The sequence below is a fragment of the Haliotis asinina genome, chromosome 2, assembly GCF_037392515.1.
Source record: "Haliotis asinina isolate JCU_RB_2024 chromosome 2, JCU_Hal_asi_v2, whole genome shotgun sequence".
NCBI classification, from domain to species: domain Eukaryota; kingdom Metazoa; phylum Mollusca; class Gastropoda; order Lepetellida; family Haliotidae; genus Haliotis; species Haliotis asinina.
The window spans coordinates 27,868,574-27,892,812 of NC_090281.1; the positions used below are offsets into that span (position 1 = coordinate 27,868,574).

The window sequence follows — 24,239 nt, forward strand, 5'->3', positions numbered from 1 at the left end:
CTTAGTACAGAAAAAAAGACAACAAACCCTCCACCACCATCTACAGGAAACCCACTCATACCGTCCAATATCTCCACTTTACGTCCAACCACCTTCTGCGTGTTAAGAAAGGAATCGTTTCCACCTTCACCCAATAGCAAAGAACATCTACTCGACACCAGAAGCCCTAGAAACCTTATTAAATAACTCCCTCCATATCTTCATCCACTATAACCGGTACGTCCACATGTAAATTAACACTGTCGTCATAACCACCCTCAAACCAAGAGATAAACTACCAGTCGGCAATCAGCACCCTTCGTAATACGTACTCCGAATGTCCTAGCCGTCAGCACCAGATAAGATTCTTTCAGTGGCAAGCAGGCTTAGACCTTGTGTTCGTTGCTACCCATGACCTCCTCCAAGCCACAGGCAAACCACCATCAACAACAGGCGAATACCACTCATAAAAAGTAGTTTACCAGATCCATTGTGAATGCGGAGACTGTTATATAGGTGAAAGGTCCTGCCCTCTCCCACTGCGAATAAGGAAACACTAGTCAGTCCAGAAACATCGTGCAAACAATAAAGAAAAGCTGACATCCATAACATTTTGTTTTATTCCTGAATACCAACTTCTACATGTCTCTCAAGAACCTTACAAAGCTTCAGACAGGAAACATCCAAATCCGCCATATCCAACCGCCCCTTTGGAACAACATCCCTTAGAACAACATTATTTGGAACAACATCCTTTGGAACAACATCCACATCCTGGAAACCAACCGAACATAAGTAAAATTCAATGCTCCCAACCTAATTAAAGATCACCAGTAATCCAACCATACCTCGCTTGTCCAACCGGCTTTCACGCTTCCTTTTGTGCCTTGCAATCACAACCAAACACTGAGTACGTCAACCTACTCTCTTCAATTTACTAATGACGAGCCTTGTCGATTGCATAAACTCCGCATATGTATTAATCTGTATCACAACCTGTGTAAATCAGCCTACCTTGCTTAAATCATAATAAGACCGAATCCATTGGATCTTCTTATTTCAATTATGGTCAGGTTGGTTTTATTTTAAAAACTGTGATATACCGTCAGATTTTACTGTTTTACTGCAGCCAGATATCTCAAAAATGATTACCTGGTCTTTCGCTATATGGGTGTAACATTGCCGACGCAATGTAAAATTTTAACTTACTCACTCAAATTATTAATTAGCAAACCCTGTGTACATCAATCCTGTCAATTGTATATACCCACTATGCTACTTATTGTATATTCTCCTTCTTTCAACTCTTTGAATCACATGCTTGATAACGGTGTTAGTACTAGTACCTACATCCATTTTACACCAAGAAGAGAGAATTTCAACAAAACACAATGCAATTCAACTGGAGATGACAAAAAATAAATACACCCGAGTGTTTAGATAACATGTTGAAACACGTTATAGAAACAGGTTACCATGGCAACCTCGTCCCTTAAGAACGTCATCTGTGCCTATACTATTTCTGCAAATACAAGTATGATGATATACAAATCCTGCCTGCCCCAACTGCTTCTCTACCGTATCTACTACGACGACTACAAGTACACCTCCCCTGTACACGACATCACCTTCTAAACCGCGCGTCAGCTTGATGCTGGAGGATAGCCTGAAGTAATGCAGGTCTCCACGTCACAATCACCGGTTTCTGGAACGCCTAAGGGAGACAACTCGCCATGGTACATGAAACGGTGAATGCGGTTTGTATTCATTTATTTACCAAATTATCTTTACAAAATAACAGATAAGGCGAAACACTTCATGAGATGTGTTTTCTTGGTGCATGAGTTATTCCCTCTTCCTTCTGATTATGATACGTCTTTGAAGAGAGGCAACAAAATCTGAAAAAGAGATAAGATAGAATATGGCATGCATATGATTAAAAGGGATCAGAATATGATATACAGCTACTATTATATGCTAAGGCATTGAATTTTTCTTGATGCAGATTTTACCACCTTACACTGACTTGCGGGAATGAGGGTGATTCTAACTATGGTCGGTATCAATATAAATCATACAGATCGATAATCGTAAGTAAAGTATCGATCGATTATAGATATTAAATATCGGAAAAGAACAAATATTTGAGAGCAATTAATATATTTTACATCACAGGCGAGTGGAGTCATGTTTATAAACTGACGGCCAGAAAAAACTTTCCCCTGGTACAATTTGATAGTTTTAAAATACAAGAACAAAGTGAAATTTGAATGTTGTACTTTGTTAAACAATGACATAGACACATATTCAATACAGAAATTTCAGCTTTAACAGAGGCTTTGACTTATTAAACACATTCGGTTAGACATGGGGTCAAAATAGAGATTTCGAGTGGTCAAGGGGTGCGTTTGGGCGCTGTTGTTTGTGGTAATCAAACTCATATTTGAGTCAATAACGATGGAACAATTTGCATCTGATCATGATTTTATATGTTGAAATTATGATACATTTTGCAACAGAAAGTTTCTCTTCCCCGTCAGTATATATGTATTACTCACAAAACAGCGTCCTGCACATTATCAAGTAGCAAGCCATGAATAAGGCCCGAACTTGTGTTCATATCGATATAATCCTAAACAATGTTTCCAACTGAAAGATATTTCAGATTATCGATCATTTAGCCAACCCTCATTATAACAGACCCAGAGACGTGCATAATCTTAAAGGGGAATCAAGCAAACTATCAATCATCGGTTTCGGAAACGTCTAATGCAGATAACTCTTCAAGACGAAGGTACTTAAGTCCCGACAACGTTGCCGATAAATCTTTCTATCATCGCCATTGGCTGTGGAGTATTAGCTAGGGTCCATGCAGGTTGCAAAAGAAATATAAGTCCCCATGGTCCCTAGCATGGGGATAAACCTTCAGTTGTTGCTGAGGTATAGCCCGTGTTTTATGTTGTTTTGTCCAAATGGTGCTATCAGTTTTACCTTTCCCCACTAGTTTTAATTGTATCTGCGATATTATAGTTGTTTTACTGTCCTTTGACGACATGTTCTTATAATACACACATATCTCATTTCAATTTCAAATCTGTTCTCGTCACGATATGGCTGAAATATTGCCGATATGACGTTATAAATATTAACTCACTCACTCACTCTCTCACTCACTCACGAGTGAGAAATACGTTTTACGTTTAGTCATTTACTAAAGTATTTTTACAACACAGACAGTTAACAGAACTTACAACGTGAGATACTTCTTGAGTAGGGAGAGTTATGTTTTCTTCGTAGATGGGTTATTCCCCCTTCCTCCTGATAAATGATACACCGTCGAAGATAGGAAATAAAATCTGAAAAAGAGAAAACAGGATAACAAGAGGATCACAATATACTAGAGAGCTGCAGTTATATGCAAATGCATATGGGTTGCAAGGAGTCTTCTCTTATAAGGGAGATAATTCCAACTAGTACAATAGCAGGTGAGGGAGTGAGCTGCGTAATTCAGTATTATAGCATTATTCCTGCATATCACGACGAGAGACATCAGAAATGGGCCCCACACATTGTACAATGTGGGGATTCGAACCCGGGTCTTAGGTGTGAAGACTGACACTTTAACCATAAGGCTACCCCAGCGCTCCCCATTATCAGTAGCAATTTCAGGCTTTGCCTGAGTGAAACTGACGTGTTTACCACAAAGGAATAAAACCACGTGATTCAATATCAAAGGATTTCATTTACGAATCAAACAACCAAATTTATCTCTTCATTTAATTCAATAAACTTTTCAAAGAGTCATTTTCTGACAGTGTTTTGCAAAGTGTGCAGTGTCTTGAGATGTTTTTAGTGCGTTTGCAGTGGAAGTGAAGATACATATGTAGCTGCAAACACGTGCATAGAAAATGCAGTCCGTGAAGGCCCGGGTTAGAATTGGTCAACAGTAAACCATTTTTGTTGTAGGTGGTGACTATAACGGGATTGGGTGGTCAGGCTCGCTGGCTTGTTTAACACGTCATCGGTTCCCAACTGACAGGTCCAAGCTCATGCTCGATTATTACAGACCGCAGCCATACAGGTGGAATATTGGTGAGTGCGGCGTAAAACTAAACTCACTCACTTCTTCTAGTGAGGTTTGCATCACATAAAAGCCCGATGTCATGGAAGTCATGACTGAATAGAAACCAAGTTAGAAACTAAGTAGCACGTGGCCATTTGGCCGGCCTCGGTGAGTGACTAACCAGATTATTTCCCCAACTGCCTCACCCTCTCTGCAATGCTAAATCCCTATGTGAAGCAAGTCTCTCGTCTCCCTGGGGGTGCTTTTCAATGTTAATGGGTTTCTTGGTTACTATCAAGGTTATACATAATCAGAGACTAAGAGTTATTTTATATATATATATATATATATATATATCCAATCCAGCAAAGTGCCAACACCGGTATATAATATCAGTCCCCTACATTTATCATCATTTAAAATCTCTGCAATCCGGCAGTTGTCGGTTCCGGATCCTGACAAGACATGAGTCGCCCAAATATGTATATAACAGTAACAAAACTAGTTCACTTGTAGGTAACAGTGTCAGCTCTACAATCCATCATGCTGTCTAAACCGGTTTATTTCTTCAGCCCCGATGAGAGCCGCTTTAAACAATAACGCGGAAGTTTACATCCATAACATTTTGTCTTATTCGTAAGTATCAACTTCTACTTGCCCTCTCAAGAAACTAATAGTTTATTCATCTTAAGAAAACACACAGTTTTGCATAACAGTATGTTCAAGAGAACAGAGCAAGGCAGTTTGACCAAAACCTTATTGAAGTAATCTCTCTTACAAAACATTCGGTGAGCTCCTCCTGATTTGTAGTGAGCCTGTTGCAGTGGTTAGTCCAAACTAGCATTGATTCCTGTTGTTGCTAACCAAGGTATCTTATGAACCTAGTATGAATGAACCTAGTATCGTGATCTACCTACTGTTGTTGGCGATCTATACCAGTTTTTTTTTATATTTTAAGGTAAAACAGCGCTATTAGTTTTAACCTTTCATGCTAGTTTCAATTTGAGTTGTGATATTCTGGTTGTTTAACTGTCCTTCGTCGACAGGGGTTTTATTTAGTATATATATTCCATTTCAATATCAAATCTATTCTCGTCACGAAATATAGCGATGTGACGTTACATATTAACTCACTCACTCTGGGATGGAAACGATCTAGATGTTCCGACCAACCTATAATACCCTGATTCTTGGCATTGTGATCCTCACCCAAACTACCTCACACCCTAACCTTTACACCAGAGCTTAGTCTCTCAATATATATTATATTCAACAAACAACCCCTTTTAATTAAAAAGGAACCTCAGTGAACCTAGCCCACTCTTGCAAAACAAAAACAAAACGCCCAACCTACCTGTTCCACTCGGCCGTCTTCCATCACCGCCTTGTTGAACAGATCCACCGCCGAGCCGGGCTGAGTGTACGCAGATCCGTAGAACAAGCTGTTGTCGACCACCAACGTCCCACCCTCAACCAGAAGACCACGGTCAAGCAGTTTCTAAAAGGTCACGAAATAGAACCGTGTTAGTTTATGTCACTGTCGAAGGTCTCCACAAACCTGTGACATTTATGAATTCCCACCTTTAAAAAGGAAGCTATTGTTTCTGTTTGTTCTTTTGCCGCATAGTCAGAAATATGCCACAAATATGATTGTGCCTTGTAGTTTGGGTTGATTTGTTTGTTATTTAACGCCATGTACAACAATATCCCAGCTTTGTGGCGGCTTTCTGTTAATAATTTAATCTGGACCAGACAATCCAGTGATGACAAAGCATGAGCACCGATCCACGTGATTTGGATACGATGACATGTGTCCACCAAGTCAGCGAGTCTGACCATCCTATTCCTTAAGTCACCCCTTTCGACTAGCAACAAGTCATTGAATTGTGAGCAACAACCAGCGGTGTTGGAGATACGATGGCATGTGTGCACCAAGTCAGCGAGTCTGACCATCCTATTCCTTAAGTCACCTCTTTCGACTAGCAACAAGTCATTGAATTGTGAGCAACAACCAGCGGTGTTGGAGATACGATGGCATGTGTGCACCAAGTCAGCGAGTCTGACCATCCTATTCCTTAAGTCACCTCTTTCGACTAGCAGCAAGTCATTGAATTGTGAGCAACAACCAGCGGTGTTGGAGATACGATGACATGTGTGCACCAAGTCAGCGAGTCTGACCATCCTATTCCTTAAGTCACCTCTTTCGACTAGCAACAAATCATTGAATTGTGAGCAACAACCAGCGGTGTTGGAGATACGATGACATGCAGTCAACCACGTCGCCGAACATTATATGTGCAAGTGTGTGTCACTGGCAATCCATTCAGGGGATTCACACCTAGGTGTGAGATCCTACCTTGAAGTAGGCCGTGTAGTTTTCCTTATCGGCGTCGAGATACACAACGTCGAATGTCTGACCCTCCGCTGCAAGCTTGTCCAGGGTATCTAGCGCCGGACCTACGGAGTGGATGAGAATTGTGTTTTGGAACCAAAGAGACAGGATCGTTAACAGGCGCTACTGCTATCGCAAATTTGTGTCAGAGAACGTGAATTACGACCAACTATGACGTGACACCTGGCCCTGATTATCTACGAATTCCAATAATTATTTCAGATCGTGGATTTGCTTTGAAAATTCCGTAAAAACTTAAGTACGCATCGACCATATAAATGTGAACATTCCCAATTTCAGGAAAACTGAAAGCAATTTCCGACAATGAAGAAAGTTTCTGGGTTCATTTTTTTCTCTGTCTTTTTCCTGTAAAATATGTACATTTCAGAGATTGGATGTTAGTCTGTTAGACCACGTGAGTTGCACCTGGCCCTGAACATCAACACTGACTCATGTTACAGATCTGCCCTGACAGTGTCTATTAGTTGAGGTTATAATCTGCCTGTTGCAGAGAACCTAATCTGACCTAAAGCTTGCCACTTGTTCGATTACGTGTTGCCTTGTCGTCGCGGCTGTTGATAACACGAAATCAAGTTTGATAGCATTTATTCCTTGCTTCGACGTTTCAGAGCTACTTCTCGTCCCTTCATCATGCAAATGCGGAGAAGTGGGGATTCATGTTATGTGCTTGCATTGCAAAATACACTTTCAAGTCTATCGCTCCAACTCCTAAGATTTGAACTATTCTTACAAACGAAGTCCTGTCAGTCTCTAACTATGCAATTCTGCCAACCATGATGTTAACATGTTTTCATTCTCATGCATGCACGTATCACAAGGAATGTCACATAATGGAAACTATTCCTAATTCCTCCTTCTGCGACATTTGATTACCAGTCAAACTGATGGACACACATAACAAACGTGCAAGCCAAGACCACCATGTCTTCCACCTGACCTTGACGGATGTCAATCTTCTTCCCGACTGGCGTCTCGTCAAACCACTTTCTGACAGTCTCTACCAGATACGGTTCGTACTCGCACGTGACTACGGCGCCGTCTTCCGGAAGTGCTTCCGCCATCGACATTGCCACATATCCTGTGAACATCCCGATCTCCAGAACTCGTTTAGCTTTTTGCATCCGGATCAGGAACTGAAGTATCTGCCCTTTAAAGAAAACCGAAAATTATAAGGGTTGAGAAGCGGTACTCTGGCTGGCCTTAATACATTCATCTGAAGACAATAAATGCAGCATACCCTAAAATGAATCCCATCAACCTCTTCAGACAATGACCTACTTATCAGCCGATCCGAATTTTATCTTGTGAAAGTGAAAATAGACATCAAAAACCACTCTGGTTACACTGAATTCCAATTCCTTGAATCGTGAGAAAACTGCACTTACAACTGAATTGGAAGTTTAGACTTTAATAACATCGTATTTCTATTTCTATGGCGAGGTATAGACATTATGACCTTAACTAAGAGGTCATAGACCACCTCTGTTTGATATGGTCGTAAAATGATGCACAATGCTGGTCACACCTGTTTTGCGTTTATTCGGTGTAGTTCTGTAACGCACTTTGAGACTGACATGTAATCAGTTAGGCAATCAGACCGCCTAACCTTCCTAGGGGCAGAGCTTCGATTTGCGATTTCCACGATTTCCAAGTTTCTGTTTGTCAGAACTTGCTGTACGACAGAGAACGCTGTACGATGTCTGTCTACATTTAGATCACTACCGCCAGACTTGGGGCGACAATGGTTGATTTAACGGAACCCTGGGGCACGCCAGCTTCCACAGTTTTAATATCTGAACTGCAATCATATATTACCACTTTTTGCATTCTGTTAGCTAGATAACTTTTAAACCATTCCAAGAGTCCATCCCTTATACCCCTGCATTTCCCTCCTATACATTCAAATTGGTTTATTTGTTACTATGAAGAGATATACATTCAGAGATTAAGCGTTAGTCTAAAACATTCATTCTTCCACATATGTTGAGCTACCTTGTCCAGTACCGCTCATCCAGCGTATATTGTACTGTGTCCCGACCTTGCCGTCTTGGTAGAGCTGATTCCATGGCATGGCGTAGGTCCTCTCACAGATCGTCCGGGCACCTGGCGTATCGGCATACGTCATCTTTCGACTGTATTCTTCCCGGGTTTCAATCAGTTCCAGCGCTTTGCCCAACGTTGCCCTCACGTCTGAGGGCGTGTCGGGGTTATCTGCCCTTGTGTATAGCTCGACCAGCAACTTGCTCGCTGGGTCCTGCATTACTTTATTGATGAGCTTCGGAGAACTCGGCGAGGTCATTGTTCAATCCTGTACTTACAAATGAAGCTGTGTTTAGACAGACAATTTACAGTTGTTCTTTGGTACTATATCGGTCGCTAATACTCAGATGATCTCTGAGACCCTTGTAAGTGTTACGTAAATACATTTGAACAATTGGGTTAAAAGTTTTCATCACCCGGCTGCTTATCTTGACGCGCTAAACGTGAGTAAAACAAGGAACTAACGGGCTGATAAGGGGCCACCCCCTGCATGTCGCACAAAATCAGTGAACGCCGCCACATCCACCCTAATCCCCTTTCCCATTATTCTTAAACACGTATCTGTTAAATTGTGATGTACAAAATTGCTGACCACTCTAGTCCATGTGTACGAAATTGGTGGTTCCTCGACCACTCAAGAATAAAATAGTGGCACACCCACCCACCCTTTTAAACTCATCAACACACCCCAACCCCAGCCTTGAATTATGAACAGTCCCAGAAACTCTTGGGACATGTGAGAGGCCGAATAAACGACCTAGCTACACCCACAACACGCGAATACAGTGTTATTTTATGAATGCTTCAAACAGCATGTGGCAACGCCTCTCCTTACCCAGCTGGGGCGGATACAGCTCTTTGAGAAGTTGGGGGTATGGGGTGGGTGTGGTGTGTGCGTGTGTGTATGTGTGTGTCTGGAGGGGTGGGGGTAGTCCCAAGAGAATGTGGAGAGATCATCACGGGGCTTTCAATGTTCATTTACTAAATCTTCAGTGCAAAAGGAGGGTGCGTACCCTGCACAGCTCCCTTCTCCGAAGCCGTCGTTTGTCAAGGTTTATATAACTACACTGTGGTACTGGATACAGAGCAGACAGTGACTACCAGCATCTGACAGTGCGAATATCACGCCAAAAACATAAGAGAAAAAGTAAGTTGTGAAAATACTAACTGATGAAATAATAATCCTCGTAGGAAACCGACCTTCGACCTGACCCCTGAATCCTGACCCCCTGAATCCTGAGTTGAGACAATTCTTCACTTGGCTTCACCGCTGTCGCATAGGTATATTGAAACAATCGTCGTGTAGTTTGTGTGACTTGGCGTTAAATAGGAACGTAAATGTTTAAATGATCAGCGCCCTAGTTCAGCTGAATCTGGGGTACCGAATCTGGATGTTGCGCAATGTGTGACACCGCGTGGAGACACTTATCACAACACCAAGGGCAGATAAAAACATTTATAAATCACAGGGAGGTAACTCCTGACAGCTTATCTTACTGGTGATGCGCAAACATTGGCTATTTATAGGCTATTTATATAACCCACATATCCAGTTCGCTACTACTACTACTACTACTACTACTACTACTACTACTACTAAACTAAAACGAGCGAGTGGTGACGATTGGACTCGATGCTTGTTGCGTGTGAAAATACGACAAACCAATCAGAACACGCTTAATGAGTGCGGTGCTTTCATAAATATCATTCCGACTATTTAAATTGTTTATGGCATTATGTTTTTGTTTGAAAAATCACGAAAAACATATATCATCATATTTAAATTACAAAGAGCGTAGCTAACATTATTCTACTGTCTAATGTAAAGGTGTTTTATAAGAATCATGTGATTGACGATAAGAGATTTAACTACACGAACGTGCGTTTATAGGCATAACAGCAGCTCTCATGGGTCCCACTGAGTGTACTTCTGACTATCTTGCAGGCTTGTGGCGACAGTTTTAGGAAATGTAATTATATATCGTTACGAATTTCAAAACAATAATGATATATCTGTATGTAATTAATCAACTTTAATCTTTAACATTGAGCATATATTTCACATCTCCGGGAATATTATACTCATATTTTTGGGGGGTCATTCTTATATGTTTCTGCGAATTCATTTACAATTTCACTTGGGGTATGACAGCAAGGTTACACTAGTGTTCAGTTTCAGAAATATTTAAAACATTTTTGAGTTTTTGCTTTGGGATTTATTGTAGCCGGGAATTTTTTTTAAAAAAAATATTTACATGTTCAGTAAAACAAATCCCATTTGTGACTATTAAACCCTATTCAGAAATGAAATTGGAAATATAAGGTGAACATCTGATAATAATTGCGTCAGAATGTGTCTTTAACAAATATGTTTTTCTCCTTATTTTAGCTGTGTAATTATTTAAAATACGCAGGCAAAAGCAAAAACTGCAATACAATGCATAAGTACTTCGATAATATTAAGTAGCACTGGAATCAAACAAGAATAGAGTTATCGTTCCTATAACGTTCCTTCAAGTAGTTCTGATGTTCGTGCGGCAATATGAAATCCTTCCAGAGAGGCACGAGTCGCTATTCGGCTTGTCCCGGAATATCCCTAGATGGTCACGAATGCAAACCCTGAATGCGGTTTATATTCATTTATACACCCCAATTACTTTACAACACAGAGACGTAACACAACACATAAGGCGAGACACTTCAGGAACAGGCAGCCACAGTACACAGTACATGAGTTATTCCCCTTTCCTTCTGATTAATGATACGCCGTCGAAGATAGGCAATAAAATCTGAAAAAGAGAAAAACGGTGGTTAATAGTGAGTGAGTGAGTTTAGTTTTACCCCGCACTCAGCAATATTCCAGCTACAAGGCGGTGGTCTGTAAATAATCGAGTTTTGACCAGACAATCCAGCGATCAACAACATCTGCATCGATCTACGCAATTGGGAACAGTTGACACGTGTCAACCAAGTCAGCGAGTCCGACCACCCGATCCCGTTAGTCGCCTTTTACGACAAGCATAGTCGCCTTTTATGGCAAGCATGGGTTGCTGAAGGTGGATAATAAGGTAGAAGATGGCATGCATGGGTTGCTGAAGGTGGATAATAAGGTAGAAGATGGCATGCATGGGTTGCTGAAGGTGGATAATAAGGTAGAAGATGGCATGCATGGGTTGCTGAAGGTTGATAATAAGGTAGAAGATGGCATGCATGGGTTGCTGAAGGTGGATAATAAGGTAGAAGATGGCATGCATGGGTTGTTGAAGGTGGATAATAAGGTAGAAGATGGCAAGCATGGGTTGCTGAAGGTGGATAATAAGGTAGAAGATGGCATGCATGGGTTGCTGAAGGTGGATAATAAGGTAGAAGATGGCAAGCATGGGTTGCTGAAGGTGGATAATAAGGTAGAAGATGGCATGCATGGGTTGCTGAAGGTGGATAATAAGGTAGAAGATGGCATGCATGGGTTGTTGAAGGTGGATAATAAGGTAGAAGATGGCAAGCATGGGTTGCTGAAGGTGGATAATAAGGTAGAAGATGGCAAGCATGGGTTGCTGAAGGTGGATAATAAGGTAGAAGATGGCATGCATGGGTTGCTGAAGGTGGATAATAAGGTAGAAGATGGCATGCATGGGTTGTTGAAGGTGGATAATAAGGTAGAAGATGGCAAGCATGGGTTGCTGAAGGTGGATAATAAGGTAGAAGATGGCATGCATGTGGTTGCACAAAAAATATACCATAGAGCAACAACTTTATGTAAAGGCACGAAGTGGGTGGTATGGAGTCTTCTACCTTGATAGGGGATATAATTCCCAGCAGTACGGAGACAGATAGTGAGTGAGTTAAAATTTAACGTCACCTCAGCAATATTTCAGCAATTTCGTGATGTTGACAGATGAACGCTACACACGTAAAACATGTTAACAAACCTGTCAACCCTCACATTTTTGCCGTGAGTCTCATGTTCTTTGAGCGGCGGTGGAGTAACGTAATGGTTAAAGCGTTAGAATGCATGAAGTACATTTCTGGTGCCGCCTGCCATGATATTGCTGTAATATTGCTACAGATGACATGAAAGTGCCAGTTGTCCCAGCCACCCTTGAAAAACCAAACTTCCCTCGTACCTGTTCCACCCGGCCGTCTTCCATCACCGCTTTGTTGAACAAGTCCACCATCGAGCCCGGCTGAGTGTACACAAAGCCGTAGTACAAACTGTTGTCCACCATCAACGTCCCACCCTCGGCTAGAAGGCCAAGGTCAAGCAGTTTCTGAAAGGTGACGAAATGGAACGGTGAGTGACAGTTGTTATATGCCACCGTCGAAGGCCGACACACACCTGTGATCACGTTATCAATTCCCATCTTAAAGAAAGCAGCCATTGTTTCTGTTTGGTCTTTAACGACACAGTCAGAAATACCCTACAAATAGTACTGTGGTTTTAGTTTGGTTTGGTTATTAAACGCTGCACTCAGCAACATACTACAATTGGCGGTCTGTAAATAATCGAGTCCGGACCAGTCAGTCCAGTGATCTACACAACTGGGATGCGAGGACATGTTTCAAAAAAAGTCAGCGGGCCTGATCATCTGATCTCGGTAGTCGTCTCTCACAAGAAGTTGTCATGCTGAAGACCACTTCAGTCTGGATCTTTATAGGTCCAGTGGCTTGTAAATATTGAACCCCGAACCAGGCAATGAACGATACTGTGAGCAACGATTGACATCGCTGGGAGCGCGATGGCATCCAGGGATCGACAGTATGAGCAACGATTGACATCGCTGGGAGCGCGATGGCAACCAGGGATCGTCAGTGTGAGTAACGATTGACATCGCTGGGAGCGCGATGGCAACCAGTGATCGATACCGTGAGCAATGATGAACATCGTTGGGAGCGCGATGGCAACCAGAGATGAATATTGTGAGCAACGAGCAATGGCGTCAGGGTACGATGTCACGTAGTCAACCACGTCGCCGACCATTACCGCCGACCCATTTTGTCATTTTCTACAACCATCATTGATGAATGCTTGAGGCAGCTAGGAATCCATTCAGGGAAGTAGGTTCTACCTTGAAGTAGGCTGTGTAGTTTGGCTTGTCGGCGTCCAGATACACGACGTCAAATGTCTGACTCTCCGCGGCAAGCTGGTCCAGGGAGTCTAGCGCCGGACCTGCGGAATGGATGATGATGTAGTTAGGAACCACAGACGAGTGAGTTTTAGTTTTACTACGCCCTAAGCAATATTCCAGCAATATGGCGGTGGTTTGTAAATAATCGGGTCTGTAAATAATCTAGTCGGAACAAGACAATCCAGTGACTAACGGCATGAACATCAATGTGCGCAATTGGGAACCGATGATATGTGTCATCCCGTTAGTAGCCTCTTAGGACAAGCATGGGTTACTGATTATCAATATTCTAGCCTGGATCGTCATGGGTGAGAAAGAAACGAGGTTGTTAATACCATTTTACGCCTTTTTAGAGTACGTGAGTTACGATCGAAATAGCGTCAAGATCGCTATGTGACGTGACATCCTGGCCCTGAACATCTACCATACCTGATTGTCACTGATTTGCCTTGACGGATTCTGTTGGCTGAGGTTATCAGCAGTCTGTCGGAGAACCTATCTAACCTACAGCTTCCACTTGTTCTATTGCAAGGGGGTACGTACACTAAATGAAACCCCGAGAACAAGAAGGGTTTGTTTCTATGGTAGTCTAAGTTAACGCTCATCACGTGCCGCACGTGCATTTGTTTCTCTGTTCCAACTACTGCGCGTACCCCCCCCCCCCCCCCCCCCCAGTAACACAAACCAATAATAACGATTTGAAACTTTTATCCTAAGTTGAATAAAAGTCTGGGATTTTAATGTTCAATTTGCAAGGTAAATTGATGAGGATCGTCAGGATCTGTTCTCTTTATTTAGTTTATATTTTTTTGTTTTGTTGAAATTCACAAGTACGCTTTCACTGCCAACAAACTATACAGCTTGACACTTGTTCTGTTACATGTTGCCATGTCACGCGATGCTTTCGATGTAATTTCTGGGTTTCTTGTTTCGACATTTCAGGACTTCTACGTGTTCTTCCAACCAAGACTTCGTAATTACAACTGTTGCAAACTGTAAGTGCAACCGTCCTCTAAACTCAAAACTATTTCTAATTACTCCTTCTGCTACATTTGAATATCGTTTAAACTGTTGGACACACACACGACCCCTTCACAAACGTGCAAGCCAAGACCACCATGTCTTCCATCTGACCTTGACGGATGTCAATCTTCTTCCCGGCTGGCGTCTCGTCAAACCACTTTCTGGCAGTCTCTACCAGATACGGTTCGTACTCGCACGTGACAACGGCGCCATCTTCCGGAAGTGCTTCCGCCATCGACATTGCCACATATCCTGTAAACATCCCGATCTCCAGAACTCTTTTAGCTTTTTGCATCCGGATCAGGAACTGAAGTATCTGTCCTGAAGCATTTGCATTTGTAAAAAGAATCAAATGCTTCCGCCCTGTAATGAGCCAGTACGACCTCAATTCATTCATCTCATGTCAATATATAAATGCGAGCATTCTTCATGTTTTGACCTTTAACTGACAATATGAATTTATCTTCATATAAGTAATAAAAATAAAGCCAAACAGTAGTAACCTTTTACAATAGTCATGGTAGTTGAGTAATGTTTTATGGGGAAGTAATTAACGTTTCACTCATTTCACAGCGGAATACACGCGATATGGGATTCACTCGGTGTGTCAGTATGGTTTAGGGGTTGACGAACGAACGCATGATCCACAAGTCAATCCCATCTCCTTCTTACGTGACAAGTAGCCTGGCCTAACATCCATATCAATTAACATGATATACCTCGCATTGCTCAATGCTGCATTAAATCGAGTCTGTCTCATAGTCTCTGAACCACCTCAGTTTCCCTACGGTCAACCCTCCCTGTAATGCTCAAGCCCTAAATAAAGCAAGTCAAGATTTCCTCAGCTTCAGGTTCTGAAAATCCCATCTGACTAGGGACCCTTTACATTTAAATCTCCTATTTCTTTCTATCGCAATTATATATATTCAGAGACTAAGCGTTAGTCTACATTCTTAAATATGAATGTGGCTACCTTCTCCAGTACCGCTCAACCACAGTGCACTGTACTGTGTCCCGACCTTGCCGTCTTGGTAGAGTTGTTCCCACGGCGTGGCGTAGGTCTTCTCGCAGATCATCCGGGCACCTGGCGTGTCCGCATACGTCATCTTTCGACTGTATTCTTCCCGGGTCTCAATCAGTTCCAGCGCTTTGCCCAACGTTGCCCTCACGTCTGAGGGCGTGTCGAGGTTATCTGCCCTTGTATATAGCTCGTCCAGCAACTTGCTCGCCGGGTCCAGCACTCGGACTTTGTTGATGAGTTTCAAAGAACTTGGCGAGGTCATTGTTCAAGCCTGTTTTTAGAAATGAAGCTAATGTATATAGAGTCAATACCTTAGTTCCGAGAGCGTCTTTGATTGAATAAATAATTGTGAACAATTAGTATGTTATGTATACGTGTACTAAGGAGTCAGCAGTTTTGATTTCAATGGTGGGGATGGGGTGGGGTTGGGGGGATGGGGGGTGGAGTGGGGGGGGGGGCCAATACTTTTGTCCACAAGTAAGCAAGGTCATTTAAATTATGAAGGGGGAGAGAAATGTTTTACGCATTGTACATGCCTCGCCATAAACACACACACGTACGCACTAAAACTATGAACTGTCCCAAACGAAGTGATAAAACGAAAATAAAAAACAATCATTAAGTCTCTTTAAATCCCGGCATTAACAGCCTCTTTGTACCATGTCTGAATATTAAGCAGTTCATATTTGTCAGACACAGGGAAACGGACATTTGAAAAAGCAAATGCAAGCAACGACCATTGTCACCAAGCAACAACCACAACGCATCAATACAGTGTTACTGTACGAATGCTTCAAACAGCATTAGGTTGCTCAGACAACGCCTCTTTATTCAGGTTTATGTAACAAGATTGTCGTACGAGGTACAAAGCTTACAGCGACAAGAAACACCCGACAGTGCGAATACCACGCCAAAAATAAAAGAGAAAAAGTCAGTTTTAAAAATACTGGCTGATGAAATTAATATCATCGCAGTTGACAAACCAGGAAACTGACCTTCGACCTGACCCCTAAATCCTGACCCAAGATAGTTGAGACAATCTTTCAGCGCTGTGGTGTAGGTATACTGAGACTGTCGTCGTGGCGTGTGCGCGAGGTAGGGGAAAATAAAAGGATGTGAATGTTCAGTAATCAGCGCTCTAGTTCAGCTGAATCTGGGGTACCGAATCTTGCCGTGCACAGCGCGAGTCAGCTCGTGGAGACACTTATCACAACACCAAGGGCAGATAAACAAGTTTATGAATTGCAGGGAGGTAACTCCTGACAGCTTATCTCACTGCTGATGGGCAAACACCGGTTGTGGTGCTGTGGCTACTACTGCTGATGATGATCCGACTGCTGCTTTTTTACTACTCCACCCGCTCTGTCTTGCAAATCTTAAACCGGATTACTTTCTATAGTGCCCTGTTGTTTGTGCAATGCCGAAGTCCTCAGTAAATCAAGTCTAGATTTCAACAGAATCTGAATCTCCCATCTCACTGGGGTTCCTTTTAAATTTAAAATGATCGGTGTTTTTGTCTTTATAAATATATAAGCGTTAGTCTACTCTCCGACGAAAATAACTGGTATGAATGCCGGGTAAAACAAATAACTTCACAGCGTTACACTTTCTAAAAAATGACTTTTGATACTTTAGAACAAGATGTGCAACAAATAATCAAACAGAAAAGACTTCAATGAAAGCAGTATAGTATTGAGTCAGCGCAGTATTTCAGCACGTTTGTTAGATGCAATAGCGAAAGAAATGTTGTTTTACAAGTTTGGTCTTTTCTGGTCTGTGAAACTGTAATTTTGATAGACACAAAGAATTCCAAGAGTAAAAAAATGTAGACTTTCTCATTCAGGACTGTGATTTACAGTGAGTGATGGGCAGAACGGTAATATTGAGAGACATGACTGTAAATGACGTGACATCCAGAATGTTGAGGACTCATCGTCATCAATATCAAAATGTATCAGAGACTGGGTCCCGTCTCGACGTGTCTTTCTCACAGTCCCCGAACCACATTATTTTCCCTCCGCATAGCCATTTCTACAATGCTAAAGCGTCATATGAAGCAAATCTCGACTTCCTAATGTTCTGAATCTTGCTTCTAGGTCTTTTTCAATCAGATATGGGAATTTTAGATCTTCAGAGACTGAGCGTTAGTCTAGTTCGACATCCGTTATCAACACTGGAGATGCACCCAGTAACCTCGGACGTCATTAGTGTGAAGACCAGAGGTGTTCTCTACCCTGAATATATTTGCATTCGTTTCAAGATCACCTGTTTACTACGTCTGGCGTATCTGCCTCAAATACCGAGGATGTTTACTTTGTGACGTGGAAAGACTGCGTATTTATACAGTTGCGAATGGTCACGTGAGGTGGTTATTTTCAGGCAGCTTAAGTTTGCAGAAAATGCAACCTTCAGCCTGTTTGTGTATCTAGTGGAATGTAAAGCTGTGGATAAACCACACGGGCAATTTAGAATCGCTGGATGTAGTACCTGGATGGAGATGTGGAATGGAGTTACTGGATAGAGGCGTGTGCTTGAGTTGTAGGTTGGAAATGTAGGAAAGGGTTGTATGCTTGAGTTGTAGGGTGGGGGATGAAGGATAGAGCTGTATGCTTGAGTTGTAGGGTGGGGATGTAGGATAGAGTTGTATGCTTGAGTTGTAGGGTGGGGGATGTAGGATAGATCTGTATGCTTGAGTTGTAGGGTGGGAGTGTAGGATAGAGTTGTATGCTTGAGTTGTAGGGTGATGGTGTAGGATAGAATTGTATGCTTGAGTTGTAGGGTGGGGATGTAGGATAGAGTTGTATTCTTGAGTTGTAGGGTGGGGCTGTAGGATAAAGGTGTATGCTTGAGTTGTAGGTTGGAGATGTAGGAAACAGTTGTATGCTTGAGTTGTAGGGTGGAGATGTAGGAAAGAGTTGTATGCTTGTGTTGTAGGGGGTGGGGGAGATGTCGGAGGGGACGTCTAGAATGTCTTCAGGTTCTGAATGACCCAGCCTGCTTGGGCTTCTTATCGAATTAAATGGAATTATTTAGCTTAAAATGAAATGTATTACCAGACAATTGAAGCGGTTGTCTATTTCTGAACCTAAACGCACCTTTGTCTCCGTCAGATGGTTGAACGCGCCCCGCCCTGCACGTGAGAGTGTTTGCTCTGACCGCGATTAGAAGGTCACGTCAGGTCGGGTTGCCAACATGGAAGCTATTGTGTGGCGTGTAGACTGACATGATGTTTCAAGCCTTCCTCACAGTGACAGGAAGCGTCCTGGTTGGGCGTAACCGATCTCTATTGTAGCGGCGTGACAAGGATGTAGCTAGATCTCAGTAAATATGACAGTGGATCTAGGAGACTGCTGCAGTGACTTGAATAGGGTTGTAACACAGCGTACAAATATCATAGACTAGTAGATATATTAAAGTTGAAGTTCCTGAAAGGCTTATAACTTCGTGCATGTATATCATAGTTGATATATTGAATTGGCTGGAGGGGGGTGCAGCTACATGTTCCTGATATATCATAATCATAATAGATAAATAATGAACTTGTAGCTCCGTGTATGTGTGTATCATAGTTGATACAGTATGGTTCAAAATTATTGAGAATAGCTAAAGCATTTCATATTATTAAACGAGAACAAATCAGATAAAATTGAATGTATTGTGAAAGTGAACTGACCTTTTCATGTTGTGTAGGTAACAATTTAATATTTTATCAAGTCTCCTTGAGCTTCACGGCACAGTCTAAGACGGGTAGGCATACTTCCTATCAGAGAGGTTAGTGTCTTGTGAGTTATGCTGTCCCAGTATCGGACCATTTCTCTCTTCATGTCTTCAATTTTTGTCAACCCCTTTTGATTCACACATTCCTTCATCATCCCCCAAATGTTCTCAATGGGATTTAAGTCAGGACTATATGCAGGAAACGGTAATGCAGTCACATTTTTCTCCTGAAACCACTGCTTGGCATGTTTTGCGGTGTGTTTAGGATCATTATCTTGCTGCAAAATCCAGTCATTTCCATAAAACACATGTGCACATGGAAGGAGAAAATTATCTAAAATGTTAGTGTAGCGTTGACTTGTCAGATTTCCCTCAAACACACACAGCGCAGTCGTTCCTAATAAGGATATCCCTCCCCATACATGGAACTTTGGGCTGTATTTAGGTCGTGCAAATGATATCATTACCCCGCTAGCTTCAGTCTCAGTGATAACTTACTGTTACTTGACCAACATTTAAAAAAACTATTTCTTCGTCCCTGTTGGCGCGCTTATCTATTTCATTGCGTCCGTTGTCATTTTTTGTACGCCTAGGACGCATGAATGTGTGTCCTGTAAATCACAGTCTATTGGGGAATGGGAGAGCGCTGTATATCATAGTATATCCAGACTGAAGTTGCGAAAGAGAGTTGTAACACCATATGTAAACAGACGTGTTCTGTGTCTCTTCATATAGCTGGTAAAATAGTCTCAGTACTAGTAGTAGTAGTAGTAGTAGTAGCAGTAGCAGTAGTAGTAGCAGCAGCAGTAGTAGTAGTAGTAGTAGTAGTACTAGTAGTAATAGTAGTAGTAGTAGTAGAAGGAGGAGGATCATGTGTTTAGCGTAAAACAAAAGATATTTTCTTTTCTTTAAGGTTAAGATACTTGAGGCTTCCTAATACAAGGGAGTACCTTACTAGAACATTATTTAACAGCAATGAAACTGTACTTATCGGACTATATGCCAGTCATGCCTTTCCTTTCCCAGGCGGACAGTATATTAATTTTATCTTTGAGATAGGTTCTTACATGCATGAGGGTTACTTTAAAGAATTCAGCTGAACTATTCCGGAAGTATATTATGATTGAACTTTGCTTCAACGAACTGTGACGTTTGGCTTGAGGATGGGTTCCTGATTATCCTGTCATCTGTAAGTGGAATAACATGTGTCTACTCTACCATGTAATGAGATATGAGATGCCGCAGATTTGCTAGACCCCCACTCCATCAGTTAACTGAAACTACAGCTGTTCTTTAATGGACGTGTCCATAGGGAAACTAATTGACCAGCGCTGCGTCTCGCATGCGTTGGATTCCGGTTTGGATTCCTGCCCAGTGTAATACGACCCATGTCCAGAGAGCTGGCTCCATGTGGATGCGCTGCCCATCCTCGCTGTGAAACCAGAACCTTGTAGTCTATAGACTAGATCAGAGACCATTTATCTATGATTAGATAGATAATAGTAAGTGGCGGCTTAGTCCGTCGCCAAGTCCACGAAACATGTTATTTTACCATGCTCTTCCTATAACGCTGCAAACCCAACCGATGTTATCCCTTATTTTGATATTGTTCCCTTGATATTGAACGAACCTTGATCTCCCGGGCAGCTCAGAAAATCTCTCTCAGAGCTGACTTTACCGGATTTTTACCACGTTACGTCTCAAGAAACATACATGATGTATGAGTGAGTTTAGTTTGACGCCGCTTTTAGCTACATTCCAGCAGAACCAGAACCTTGTATCACAGGAAGGAGGTGGTGGCGGTAACAAACAAACCCATTTTAATGGAAAGGAGCCTCAGGGAGAACAGAGATTCAGAACTTGAGGAAATCTAGCCTTGCTTCATTTAAGGCATCAGCACTGCAGAAAAGGCTTGGCATTAGGCAAATAATGTGGTTCAGGGACTGTGGGACAGACTATTTACATGTACCCATTTGGGAAATCGAACTCGCCTCTCTTCTCAGTCTGATTTTGATTTTGACAGATAAAACGTCTGACAAAACCCACAAGCTTCGATATGCTTTTAATATTTGAAGGTTTTGACTGGCACTGTTAAACTGAAAAAAGATAACGTAAAAACAGACGTGGAAGTATTCTTTAAACGCTTTCTACAAGTGCCAAACAAATTATCTTGGGATGTAACATCACTAGCAAAAGATATTTCCAATCGAAAATCAAACACTGCAATATAAACTGAACAGTCTTTGTACTGTACCCAGTCTTTTTGTCTTGTCTCAGTCTGTTTCAATATTAATAATTTGGCAACAGCGCAGACAGTGTGCCCTTGTTATATTGCCACCGTCTGTTCCTAGAACTATTGTCAAATGGCATTATATATATTTTAACCAGGGTACCGTATTATAAAGGCAGGAAATCTGCTCCCCCAAAACATGGAATTATATCCAAGGACAGTGTAACAAGGTTATACGGTATACGTGTGTTATCCTGACATTGGTAAGGGGCACAACTCCTCCCGTCTTAGGCCATATTCCGGGTCGGCATGAAGAAGAATTGATGTACCCAATATATTTCTGGTGGTAAATAATGTAGGTTATCTACCAGCCCTGTCATGGAGTGACTTATCACCACCTTGGGACGAGAAAGAAATAGTTATCATATATTTTAATATACTACTTATACATCCGTGATAGTCCTTGTCTTCATTCTAGGTTTATAACCGCTCAGCGCGAGACTAGAGCGCCAACGAGCATTCTGCTCCAAATCCATTATATCATACGTGTCTGTATAATCGTTGTCAGTTATATCAGTCGTCGTTCGGGAAGGTCCTGAACAGTACATTTCTATATAACGAATCATTTGCTTCGTTTTGTAATTCAAGGTCATTATTCTGTCCGCTGGAAAACGCGTAGCTCGTGACTGAAGCGACATGTCACGAGTAGCCGCGAGTGGTGACGGAAGGAGCTGAGTTGCATGTGTATACCTGTCAGAGGAGCATGGGAATCTCGTTTTTTCTTACAGTATGTTGTCTGAGCATCGCCGCTGACAAATAACCACGATTAGTTTTCCACCTGCTAGTGCTAGAGAAATACCTTTGTCAGCTTCCAGCATACCTCTTGACATCACGCCACACGTGCACATAGAGGAAACGTCAGAGACGTCAACTACAGTCCGTTTGGGTGAGAAACGGACAGATGAATTGCAAATTTTATCATTGTACAAAATTGCCACACAAATATAAATAGTACACATGTTTATCATTTATCATACTCAACAGCTTTCTGATATTTGAACATTTTCCGGACTCCACCGAAAAGGTGTTTAAGAAAGTATCATCATTGATAAGGCAAAAGTTGTTATCGGTCGCGGCGTGGTGAAACCGCAGAAAAGGAACAGCCAGTCATGGCAGGGTACATCTCAAAATCTATTCCGGGAGACCTGTCGGTTCCTCATCTGTCGTAGTGTCATAGTCACGACATAAAGGGATGACGAATGGTGCCACAGTTGCCTGTTGTAAACCATCCCGAGACCAGTGACCTTGTTCAATGACGTTAGCTACCCTGTTGACACAGTTTTGCCAAGTTTCAGTCGTGATTTTGTCAAAGGATTCCTTAACCCAAACCTCTATGTCTCGTAATCTAAAAGTTGTGTTTGATCTGACAACATCTCCTTTGACAATACCCTATATCATTTCAATGGGGTTAAGGTCACAGTGATAGGGTGGAAGTCGCAGAATATCGCGACCCTTACTTTTTATGTAACTGTCAACTTTGTAGAAAGATTCACCTTTGTGGAATTTTATGATCTCATATAGGTGAGGTTTCGTTGCCTTTGAAGGTCGTGCGATCTTAAATTTGTCGAGCCATGATATCACATCACCTTTTCGACTGTTCGATGTCGGGGCTTTACTGTCGGGATCCTGCACGCTGTGGTATAGGGCATTGTCCATTACGATAAAAGACTTCTCTGGTAGAGCTGGTACCAACTTGCTTTTAACCCAACCGCACCGTTCATCTCGGAATGGTAGTCTCTGTTATCTGTGGACTTTGCCCTGAATACTAAGTCGCAGCCAGGGAGACAGCCTTTGCTGGAGCAACCATCACAGAGAATGATCAGTCTCTCTCCTTTCCCCAGAGGCAGCTTCCTACGTGACCCCTTATCGACCCCGTTGGGTACCCTCCGACTGGTGTCAGTGTGCGAGCCATTGACCCAGGTCTCGTCCTGGTACTGGCTCGAACCCTTCCTCGCGCTTCATCTTTATTACCCTGAGAAAACCGTTTCTCAAGTGAACGATATCAGGGCGTTCACAGAGTACTGACCTATTCTCCCCCGAAATGTTCTTATAACGATACCCGAAAGAGTGTAAGAGTCGCCAGAGTGTGTACTTTGACACTCTGAAGTTGCGTTCTTGATTCCAATGCTGTTTATAATTTTTCAGCGACATGTATTTGCTTTCAGAATAGAGCTTGTTAATAGACTGTCTTACTAAGTTCTTTTGACAGTTGTCCAAATGTTCACGATCCCTACCTGCTTCGCATCATACTCACAATGTTTATGTTCCAGAACATTTGTCATTACCCTTGCTGATACTCCTAAAGCTTTTGATGCCCGCGTACGGAATTTATCAATGACATAAAATACGTTTGCCCCTTTCGGCTTCAGCTAGGAAAAAAACATACACTTTAATCATCAACTGTTTCAAGTCAACATTCATCTTCGTTTTTCATCAGGGATGTGTATCCCGTGCACGAGATAGTGGCTGTTCCTTTTCTGCGATTTCACCCCGCCGCGACAGATAACAACTTTTGCGTTTTCAATTAATGATGATACCGTCTTAAACACCTTTTTGGTGGATTCCGG

At 42.1% G+C, this 24,239-nt stretch overlaps 2 protein-coding genes across 6 annotated transcripts; both read right to left on the reverse strand.

Moving 5' to 3' along the window:
• Nucleotides 1–1,713: 1,713 nt before the first annotated feature.
• LOC137273512 (uncharacterized) lies at nt 1,714–16,868 on the reverse strand. 5 transcript variants are annotated; one of them, XM_067806230.1, is made up of 7 exons: nt 9,696–9,949; nt 8,448–8,763; nt 7,393–7,602; nt 6,399–6,499; nt 5,397–5,540; nt 3,231–3,335; nt 1,714–1,877 (listed from the first exon to the last, which is right to left on the reverse strand). In XM_067806230.1, exons 2-6 carry the CDS (start codon nt 8,752–8,754, stop codon nt 3,282–3,284), a joined length of 816 nt encoding a protein of 271 aa, XP_067662331.1. In that variant the 5' UTR covers nt 8,755–8,763; nt 9,696–9,949; the 3' UTR covers nt 1,714–1,877; nt 3,231–3,281. The 5 variants fall into 5 exon arrangements, with proteins under 5 accessions (XP_067662331.1, XP_067662334.1, XP_067662332.1 ...); XM_067806233.1 differs by lacking the exon at nt 9,696–9,949 and adding an exon at nt 16,661–16,868 and having other exon boundaries at nt 1,733–1,877; XM_067806231.1 differs by having other exon boundaries at nt 1,733–1,877; nt 9,664–9,948.
• On the reverse strand, nt 10,444–19,821 carry LOC137273511 (uncharacterized). Its single transcript, XM_067806229.1, has 6 exons — nt 19,339–19,821; nt 15,618–15,936; nt 14,756–14,965; nt 13,562–13,662; nt 12,620–12,763; nt 10,444–11,284 (listed from the first exon to the last, which is right to left on the reverse strand). The coding sequence occupies exons 2-6, from the start codon at nt 15,925–15,927 to the stop codon at nt 11,231–11,233; spliced, it is 819 nt and encodes a 272-aa protein (XP_067662330.1). The 5' UTR covers nt 15,928–15,936; nt 19,339–19,821; the 3' UTR covers nt 10,444–11,230.
• Between the last annotated feature and the right edge of the window lie 4,418 nt (nt 19,822–24,239).